An 11,026-nucleotide genomic window follows, 5' to 3' on the forward strand; every position below is an offset into this window, starting at 1 on the left:
TGGCTTCTGCAGTGGTGTAACAATCGACATCCTGGGAAACAAGATCATCATCAAGGGATACAGTGTTCAAGATCAGCCCCTTAAAGTCCTCCAAAGCAGGTAAATCTGAAATCACACCTGTAAACACAAAGGGCTTTGCTCAAACCAGTGTGACATATTAAGTCACATACCTATACAACTATTAAAATTACACCAGTAATTACCACAAAACAATCAGAATTGTAATTTGAAATATTCTATTGAGCAAGATCTGTTTCCTAAAGCACATTTTGACTGTCCACTGGTTTACAATTCTCTTCTCTAGTTCTCTATCAAAAGCAGCATTCTTAATTTCAATTTCAACTCAAATAGTTTTGAGAAATCTAACAAGCTGAAATAGACATGTAAATCTTTGTCCCCTGCCCCAGAAAAGAAAAAGCTCTTGCATTCAACTTAGGTTTAAAGCCAGTGTATATTGAACCTGTAAGGTGGCAGATGAGTAGAAAATGCAGTTACACCCTTGTACCAACAACGTAGCAAAATACACCAGACCTTATAGAAGGGGGAAGCTGATTGTATTTGACATAAAAACTGAAAACAAAACAGGTTTCACTCAATCTCATACTCACAAGCACCAGAAAGCATTTGGTGCCCAAGAAGTCTGTCCAGCAATCTGGCAACCAGAAGAAGGATGTTCAAGCTGTCCATTACACCTGGCCCAACAAGTATTAGGATGTCCAGGATCTGTGCCCTGACATGGGGGGCGAGGGACGCCAGTTGTCAAGTTCTCCTCACATCTCCTGGGCTCTTCCTCAGTTGGCAACCACATGCAGATTTTACAGGTTACAGATAGACCTTTTCATACCCTTTTGTAGCTGACAGTGATGACTATCTCTGTCCTGTGCCACCTCCATGACTCATCAGGATTTGTTCACTGTGCTCCGACTCCAAAGGGTGTCTCAGGAAACTGAACACAAACATGCTGGGGTCTTGATGACTAGCTGCTAATCCGGGCATTTTTAAACACAGGTCATTCCAACAGCCCTTTCCCTGTTGCATGTGGTGCCTCTACATCTAGATGCTTCCATTCGCATCCATTTAGCCCTTCTATTGCAATTCCCTACAGGTGTGCCAAGGAAAACATGCATGGCCACAGCAGCATCACAGCAGAGGAAAAAGTGGCCAGAGTGAAAGGGCAACACATTTTTTTTTTCCCCAACAGTGTCTGCACAAGCCATCTGAAAGAATGTACGAAGCTACGGCTTAAAGGCTTTTGCACTGCTCAGTATTGCCAACACCACAGGTATGGCATTTTTTGGACAAATCATACTTACTGAAAGAAGAGGGCTCTCATACTCCAGCAGATCATTGCCTCTACATATGCATCTCAAACATTGTTAGTTCAGTTACGACCGCAGACTTGGCACACATTCTCACAGAGGATCAAAAGAGAAAACTTGCAGACAGCCTCAGCTCTTCGTCCAGTTCACCTGAGTAAGGGCATTAGACAGCCATGCAAAAATCCCTAACAAAACCTTCTCTCTAAAATAACTCATTCTACCAACTCTGAATAAATCAAGGAATCACCCAAGATGAAAGATCTCTCAGGGAGGTAACAACAACAAAGTAAAATAAATTTATCACATCAGGAGTGTTCGCTTCTAGAAAAGTAAGTAGAAATTTAAATGAGTTTCAGTACAGTTTGTGCAGGAAAAGACACGGCCTCTCAAATGAAGAGCTAGGAAAACAAATGCTGCCCACAGCTAAAAGGTCCCAGAACATTCTCATTATCCACACAGACATTTTCAGTTCAAAGATACCAAAAAGCAAAGCATTAGCAAGTAACATATGCCAGATTTTTCCCAATGATTGATGTACCCTCCCTGGCAACATGCAGCTGAACCAAAGACCACATTAATATTCTGGCATTGAAATCCTTCCCCCCCCCGTAAAAGTAAATATGGGGTTCCTCTTTGCTCCATTGCAAACACTGCCAACAACTGGTAAAAATGAGCTTAGCTGCTCTTGCCAACGGGGATCCTATCACATTTGACATGTTTGCCGAAAAGATTAGTCCTGAAGAGCTTTCAGAGGAGTACCAAGCGCATAGTCTGAGGAACTTAATTATCACATATGCAAAAATCTTTTTCAAGGCACATTCAACCATTCTGTTGCCAAAGCTAATTGCCTTGATCGCTTACCATTAGAAACTAAATAGGCTTAAATGCTGGGAAGGTATAGCATCACTAAAGTTATCATACCTCAAAACTAAGTTGATTTCTTACAAATAAGGGTTATAAAAAGCACTCCACAATACCCGATAGTCAAGAACTGTTACGTGACAGTTACTCGCTTTGGTTATTTTGGGCTGCTCTCTTCTTGCATTACACACAATAGTCCTTCACAAACCGCCGTCCAAACAGCAAAACCCTGGTCTCTGAATTGAATTCTGTGCAAACAGCTGTTTCTCTCCTCCTGGCCTGCCTTTCATTACTATTTCCAGTGAGTCATAAAAAAAGTATTCAGAGGCAAAGATGGTGGTACTCCACCACTGTCCTCCCCCCACCTCTCTCCACCCACTTCTCAGAAAAATAGTTCTGAATGTGCATTCCAAGACGCTTCCAGTCCAGACAGCCACTCCCTGCCAGCTGCATGAGGTCATCAATGAAACAGTACAGGAACTGCAGAGAAATATCTTCTCAAGTCCAAACAGGAGCTGATAGGAAGCCCCAGATGAAGTGGTGAGAGCTAAACAGCAGCTACTTCAACTTACCACTATTGATAATAAAATATTATCTATGAATACTCATGGCTTACAATCTAACATGGGACTTGCATCATATCCGACAGAAGCAGAAAACAAGAAAACCCCCAAAGCCACACACACACACACAAAAACCAACAACCAACCCAAAAAACAGTACCTGACCCAATTTACAAGTGAGAATAAAATGGAAACACAAGGAAGTAAAAAAAACCAACAAAAAACAGACGACTTGATTAGCCTGGAATAAAAAGAGGAGAACCCTGTTTATGCCACAGACAAGTGAGTTCTGCTATTTCAATTAGTGACCTCCTGACCCACTCAACTGATCTAGAGGGGTCCCTTTTGGTGAGAATCATGAAAGTCATTTTTGGCCAAATGCCAGCTCCTGTAATTTTGTGACTTGGATTATACATGAAGGTATCAGGACTCCTCACACGCAAATTTATCTACAAATACATCAATTTATGAATGAGCTTATTTCTCTCTTGACTCTGCAACTATAAAAATCCAATCATACTTCAATATTACAAATGGCTTAAAAAAAAAAGAAAAAAAAAAAGGCCTCATTCTAAAGTTGGAAAATAAAAACAAAAGATCTCCAAAAAGGAGTTATACATTTGAAATAAAACATGGGCAAGCCAGACAGACATCATTCAGAAGTCTCAGATTGCCTCCCTAAGTCTGAAGACCTCATCAATAAGAGGAACACTTTCTTAAGTTCTACATTACAGGCTACTGACTAAATTACTGCAGATGTTTTCTAAACATAACTAACTCCATCTTTAGGCCTTTTCCAGCATGCAATACTGACCAGCAATTATTAAAGAGGGGACCATTATGATCTGATGGATTAAATATAGATGCATGCTGACCTGCATAAAGCAAAATAGCTTTCACATATCATAACTACAGAATATATTTCATAGCTAGTCTGTGAACCATTTAAGATCCACTGCATTATCTTTTCTTTTTCTGTTATTTGCAAAGTTGCAATAATTTCCTATGCTTCTGAGGTAATACAATTAATTGCTCATAAATCAGTGAAGGACACTAAACTGTAGCTGAGTCAGGTTTGCCTAAGGGGGGGGGGGGAGGAAAAGAAAGAAAAAAGAATAAGCTCAGAGATAAACCCAAAACAATCCTCACCTTTCTTTTTATTTGAGGGACTCCAGAGTGACATTACAATTCTTGCTGTCCTGAGATTTACAATAAAACAAAGCAAAAAAAAACCCCTGAAATTCTTCAGCTGCAGCTCTGGTTCACACCGCCAGGACTGTGGCACTCTAGGCTGTACTCCAGAGACTGCTATTACCACTTCATCCTCAGAATCCTCCAAGAGGTAGTGCGCTAACTCTACAGCTTCAAAACCCATGGGAAACTTGCCTGTATCCAATTTGCAGATTAATTTAAGCAGGATTTAAATAAGATATTCTGCACACGACTTGCTTATCTGAGGCACACTGAGAATTGTACAAAAGTAAGTGAGAAAGCCTAATCCTGCTTTTCTCAAACTACCTTACTGGTACCTAGCTCTGTATTGCAGCCCTGTTCTTTAGCAGAAGCTCATAAAACACATTTTAACTAAACTACCTCAATTTTTCCAAGTTCAGGTTAGTAAGAGAATGGAACCAAATTTTTCACCTTTCTGAAAAATCTCTGATTTGCAATAAAGAAGCCTCTTGAGACTAATTCCTTGTCAAAGAGCAACTATCACATTTCCTTCACAAGCAGATTTAAGCTGTAGTGTACCATCTTAAATATTTTATCTTCAAACAAGAGCTCCTTCAACAACTGATATCTACACCTTTACAGACACTGATGAACCAGCTGCACAAAGCTACTCACAGAGTAAACTTTATAGAGCTTCCCATCTAGCACTAATTCTAGATGTGTTCAATCTGTCCAGAAAGTGGTATCCTCTATAATTCTTCCTCTTGATTCTCCTGGGCACCCTACACCTCCGAAGAAACCTGTCGAAGCAGATCCTGAATGACTATGACAAATTCCAAGAGACAATTATATCCATCCAAACACTTTCAAACTAAAAGTGAGAAACCCAAAAAGGTGAAGACCAGATTTTTTCTTTAAACATTAGATTTCTTCTAGGAAAAATTTAACTGGGTCACCTGGCAAACAATTTAGATTTATTTTTTGCTTAAAGACACAGACAAGTCATCCCAGTCAAAAAAATTGCTCCCCGCTTTAAAGAGAGAGAACATGCATGAGGGAGAGGGGAAAGTAATTCTTACAGAAAAGCAATCAATGGGAAAGATCCTTCAGACTTTACCACACAGGCACAAAGTATTAATTTCTCTCAGTGGTATTACCAGTTTACACTAAGCTGTCTTCCAATCTGTCAGAAAGAAGGGGATTACCACAAGATCACAGACAGTACACTTCAATCCTGAACAGATTAAATCAGCAATAAAGACCAAGCAGCATCCTTTTCTTGCTCAGTAGGGAACGTCTTCTACAAGAAACCTCAAGGAAAAAAAAAAACCAAACCACCATATCGTCAGATTCCATCCTGATGCATGCAAGAAGAAACACACTGCTCGGGCACGATGGAAGTTACACAGTTATTGGAAGCCACATAATCTGGGCACCAAAATGCTTACACCATGCTAGGGTACAACCCAGAATGAAAATATTTCCTACTATGCCAGGGGAAAAGCATGGTACCATCACCCAGCAAGCCACAAAAGGAAACAAGACAGCCAATGGACATTCTAGTTTCCAACTTGGAGAACTGAATATTCCACAGTGAAAGACAAAGCTTGATAAAGCCTTTGCCAAATTGATAAGTGCTAATTTCATCACGAAAATGCCACAATACCCCAACAAGTAACCCACATAGGAAAAAAGGCTATCACACAACACAACACACATGAAGAATATTATAGTGCACCAGTCCGACTTCTAGATGAGGACCACAAAAAAGTTCTCTCGGGTTGCTTCTATTACAGGTAAGTATACCCTTACCCTTCTGTGAGCACAAGCTGCCATGTCACAACAGAACAGAGTACTTCTTACAGTTTTACCTGCACCGCCACAGCTTTTCTGTATTTGTACTGTGATTTGGAGACAGAAAAACAAAACAAAACAAAACACCTCCCAACCAAAACACAAAACACCAGATTTGAAGTATTAAACAACACTTATTCATAAAGCCATTTTTATTCAAGAAAGAGTTATCTGGTCCAAGCATAGTACAGGAATCCCTCTGTTCAATCTTCATTTTAGCTCCAATTTTCATTTAAACGTCTTTCACGATCTTAAGCAACTTAGTTGCACGCTCTGCCTCCTTTCCTCCAACTAGCAAGAATAATGCCCGTTTCACAAGACTGTTGCACATTAGTAGCTGAAGTCAAAAACTGCTAAATAACAACAGAACAACAGTGACAGTTCAAGAAAAAACAAAACAGGCTGCAATACTGTTAAACAAGTACAAGTTATTGATATTCCTCTGATAATGCCTCTGATGCATGCTCCTTAGCAGACAGGTGCTCCAAACAACTTCATGAACTACTCAAAGCTACTGCACACGTGCTGTTACATTAGACAGTTCAGAAATCCAGACTTTTCTGGATTTTTCATTTCAGTATGAAATTAGGTGCTAGCCAATTTTCATCTTACCTTCTTTGTTTAACATTAAAAAAAAAAATCACTTCTGCTTCTGGATTCTGTATTTGTTGCTTGGTTGAAGGGATAGCAAGCCACTGACAAGGCTGATGCAATGCAAATCAGCATGATATTATTCACATCATTTTAGGTGCTTCTACATTACAGAAAAACTGAATATAAACTACAGTGTCTGAATGTGCTATTATAATGCAATATGATAATACGATTACAGGGGGGAGGAGGGGGGCGGCTAAGAATTGTTCTTCACCCTGCCTCAGCCACCATCAACTTTACGACGTTCACCTTTTCAGCTTCTGAGAGTGTGACACAGGGCACACCAGATACCTTCCTCTGCTATTAGGTCCTCCTCTTCTCCTTACAGATATAACTTCCAATCTGAAAATCTCTCACTATGAAGAAAGATTATAAACCCTCCTATCCATACCCATAGCTCTGAGGCACTGTAATCAGTAGCACAAGCAAAATGCTACAGTATCTAATTCACACCTTATGTCTCAGCTACGCTACTGGCAAAGAAGTCAAATACAGAAAATCTCAGACCAAGGACATTAATTTAAAACATAATGATCTCTTACAGTTCTGATTTAGTTGTTCTTGTTAAACAAACTCCTTTCCAACAATGCAGCCAAGACCCTCTTTTAGGCTGTACTAGTAGTAATAAAAAAAATTCAAAGGACAATTTACAAAAAGACTGCTCAGTGAGGAAAAAAAAAATTCTTGGGACTAGACTATGAACTCGAGCCTTTCTGCTCTCACTTGTGTATCTTAATTATTAAACTAAGGAGTCTGCTCCCCTCCTTCTGGTCATTTAATCTTTAACTCTTATGCAAAGTGGTATGGCTTCAGCTATAGGAGTCAGGAATTCCCACTCACATATGCATGAACAGCCTGTAGGCCACTCAGCAAACATGGTTTGAGGGTTGGAAAAAGGTATTTGAAGCTCTGCAAGCAGATCTTCCGCTTAACAAGTAAGTGCTCTGACGGCCAAGGTGGATACGAGGAAGGCTGTAACACCACTACTTGCATTTTGAGCAACACAGCTATTCCTTCATTCTTCACAAATCATACTGGCAACCAGCAGGCATTATTTCAAAGATCTGAAGGCTCGTCCTGAGACAAAACAGTGAAAACGTCTTGTGTCTGACAAGGTGCGGCAAAATCAAATGCCCAGCTGCTCAGCCTCATCAATACCAAGGCAATACTCAGAAGCAGAGATAAGATGGCCAAGAAACTTAAAAAATTATTTATCTGAAGTGTAAGTCCCCATGATTAAGCAAGAGCTTAATGAAAATATTAACACTTGCTGTGTTAGGTATTTTTGCCTGAATTTTTTTTTGCAAATCTGGACATGGAATTGAACAGAGAACAAGCACCTTGGAAAGCGTTTACTCTGAGGCCAATGACAGGAAGAGTCCACAAGTGATGGATCTGGGGCTCCTTCAAGCACGGGTAGTGACCAGAGTGCAACTCATCTCTCCCTGTCACCCAGCATTTGATCCTAAAGATTTTGGATTCAAAGGGAAGGAGTTATTTTGACATATAGTCAGGTCTTTCTCACCACTTCAAACCTCATCCAAATCTGTATGGACAGAAAATTTTTATCTGCTAGTAACTAAGTAGCCTCTGTGAATCTATAGTAGTGACAATTCTTATGAAGCATCTAAAAGACTTTAGCATAAATTGAGCGCTCCCTGCCCCTTCAAAAATATACTATACATTCTTGGTAAGGCAGCGTAAACTATTAAAACCCTGGAACGAAGTCCTTCTTTATACTCTGCCAGCAGCGAACTTGCACAAACTCAGCATTTCCTCCCCAGTAAAATCACCACAGCGGAACACGCCTGTCTTGCTAGGGAAGACTTACACAGATTTATCCAAAATTCATCACCCAGCCAGTGGAAGAGAAAGTTTTCTGGCTCTTAATCCATATCATCTTTTGAAGGACAAAGGCAGACTGAAGCATTCAGTGAGCCATGACAAAACATGCTGTTGACTATTTAGAACATGTTTTTATGCATGCTCCGTACTTCTCTACTGCTCCAGAAGTTATTTTCTGTGGCATATACATTGGCTAGTTTGCCTAGATCTTTGTGGGAACACGGAAAGTCTAAGCTCACAATCCATTTCCTGACTAATTACAAAATGCTCACAATCCATTTCCTGACTAATTACAAAATGCGGACTGAAACTCTAGCCTTACTTTCAAAAGTGTTGGGGGCAGGGGGAGCCACCAATACAAACATTACCTCACCTCTTTTTCTTTAATCTTGTTCTTGAAAACCTGTCTTTGGTCTCAATCTCAGCTTCAAAAAAACCACTTTAAATTTCAAGTAAAAAAATCAATTTATACAAAGGCACTAGAAGACCCGACTGCCATGAAGGGAAGCAGCAGACAAACTGGTCTGTCTCATTCCTATTCTCCACGTACAGCGTATAGGATTGAATGTTTGCAAAAAGATTTAAAAAATACCAACAGTAAGACTTCATGCATTCACTTTTAATATTGGTTCTTTTTCCTTTAATAGCAGATATATAGCATCTACTGCATTCTGATTGTACTTTCATTAATTGTCTGAATGAAGAAATACAGCATGCTTATTAAACATGGAGATGACACAAAACTACACACATGCTGGAGGACAGGAATAAGATCAAAACTATTTCAACATATTAAACAAAGATCAAGAAAAATCAAATTCGGCAGAATCAAGTGAAAGGTAACACACTCAGGAAAACATGATAGACGGTACAAACACAGGATGAGGAACAAATTTCAGCAGCACACCTTCAAAGAAAAGGGTGGGAACTCAGCAACACTCTACTACATCACCCCATGCCATAATGTACAATACTAGCGTATCTGTCAGGGTACACAAAATAATCCTTGTGCTCTTATAAGGATGCATGTTAATGCCCCTGTTGGAAAACTTTTCTCTGTTTTGGCAGTGCACTTCCAGAAAGACCTGGAGTGAGAGGAGAGAAGTCAGAACAATCCAGGAAAAAGTACTACAGATCTATTAAATAGGACCCACAGAGAAATATGCAAGAATTGGGTTTTCAGCCTAACAGAAGATAAGTGCAAGGGAAATACACTGTTACAATTTAAATTTGTAAAAGGTCATAGTCAAGAGGAAGAGAATAACCTGTTCTTTGTATCCATTGATAAGTAGTGAGGTAATATTGCACCAAGACATATACAAGTTAGATAACATCCAGTGCTAGGAATACTGGAGCACTAGAGCTACGGAGTCCTTGTCACAAGAAGTCTTTACAAACATGTTAGATAAGCACACAAGGGGTCAGTTGTTTTCTGTTTTTTTTTTTTTATTTGGGTTTTTTTGTTTGTTTCTTTTTTAAAATGAATCTATATAGCCACTAAGAAACAGACAAGAGGTAAGCTGCATCCAAATTATTCCCCTTACCAAATATCACAACTTCTTTTAAAGCACCAGCCGTTTCAAAACCACTTATTCTTACCTCTTTGCTTCCTCCAGATGACAAAGGTATTCATAGGCTACATTCTGGCGTCGTCTTTCATCCATTTCCTCTGCCGTTAATCTCTCATTATCCAAGACAGCTGCAAATAGTCAAAAACACATTCTCAGGTGGTTGAAGACTGAATGTAACTGAACAGGCACACCAAAAATCACATCCAACCTTTCCCACAGAAACTCATCACAGGTTTTATCTGGTTCAGAAAAATGAAGAACCAAATACATCTGTTCTTTACAAGCAACAGAAGAGACCCTGTTTCCTTATCCTTCCTTCCTGGTCACATAAACTTGCCATCTTCACTCTTTCTGATTTCTCAATTTGACTGTGATCCAACTTTTTCCATCTTCCAATTTCCTAGAAACAGTCCTTCGTTTTCCTATTTTCTTCTAGTGTTGCCTTTCGCTTCCTCAAAAGCACATCAGCATCCCTCCATCTATCCTCCGATTTTGGTAGTCAAAGATTAAGGAAGGACAACAATATATATTCACATCACATGATCCCTTCTGTATCTTTGGAGTCCATCTCTAAAAAAGATGGAAATGCTACTCACAACCCGTATCTAGAAGGGAATCGTTCAGATCCACAACCTGCGTGTCATCTTCGGATCAAGCTGAGGACTTACATAGGAGCATGTGCCTAAATCTTCCAGATTCTGTGTGTTTAAAGCCTCAGCGATAAAGCCCGCTCTTTCCACTCTTACAGCTAAATACCTCACCCATGCTCTCATGTCAAAAAAAAACCAACCCACAACTTTTTAGGTTTTATAGGAAACGTCTCATACCATTATTAATCAAAGGTTAGCTTACACCTAAAATGCCCTCAACAAATACACGCAAGTGACGAGGTATCAACTACAGCACTTGGGATCAAACAAGATCTTGGTTCAAACTGCAAAGGGTCTCCAGAAACCAGTTTGCAGTACCGCAAAAGCATCTTTCGATTACTCCAACCCCACCCAAAGTTACAAGAGCCGAAAACCGTCCCAAACCACAGGGTAACGCCTACCAGTAAGGAAAGATTCCTTCCCCTCCCGACTCCCCAGCTCAACCCTTCCGTCTTGCTCTAAACCGAGTGTCGAGCACACAACCCTCCCTCCAGCGCTCCACCTGCTGCCGCCCCCCTGCCCGCCCCGGCCCCGCG

General features: G+C 40.1%; 1 protein-coding gene across 1 annotated transcript in view; it reads right to left on the bottom strand.

Moving 5' to 3' along the window:
• IQGAP1 (IQ motif containing GTPase activating protein 1) overlaps positions 1 to 9,963 on the bottom strand; it is a 71,894-nt gene extending 61,931 nt beyond the window's left edge. The window contains exon 1 of the mRNA XM_009321591.1: positions 9,869 to 9,963. Coding sequence (XP_009319866.1) covers positions 9,869 to 9,933 — 65 coding nt within the window. The 5' untranslated portion in view covers positions 9,934 to 9,963. The remainder of the gene's footprint in view (positions 1 to 9,868) is intronic.
• Between the last annotated feature and the right edge of the window lie 1,063 nt (positions 9,964 to 11,026).

This window comes from Pygoscelis adeliae, unplaced genomic scaffold (genome assembly GCF_000699105.1).
Source record: "Pygoscelis adeliae isolate BGI_AS28 unplaced genomic scaffold, ASM69910v1 Scaffold183, whole genome shotgun sequence".
Taxonomy (NCBI): domain Eukaryota; kingdom Metazoa; phylum Chordata; class Aves; order Sphenisciformes; family Spheniscidae; genus Pygoscelis; species Pygoscelis adeliae.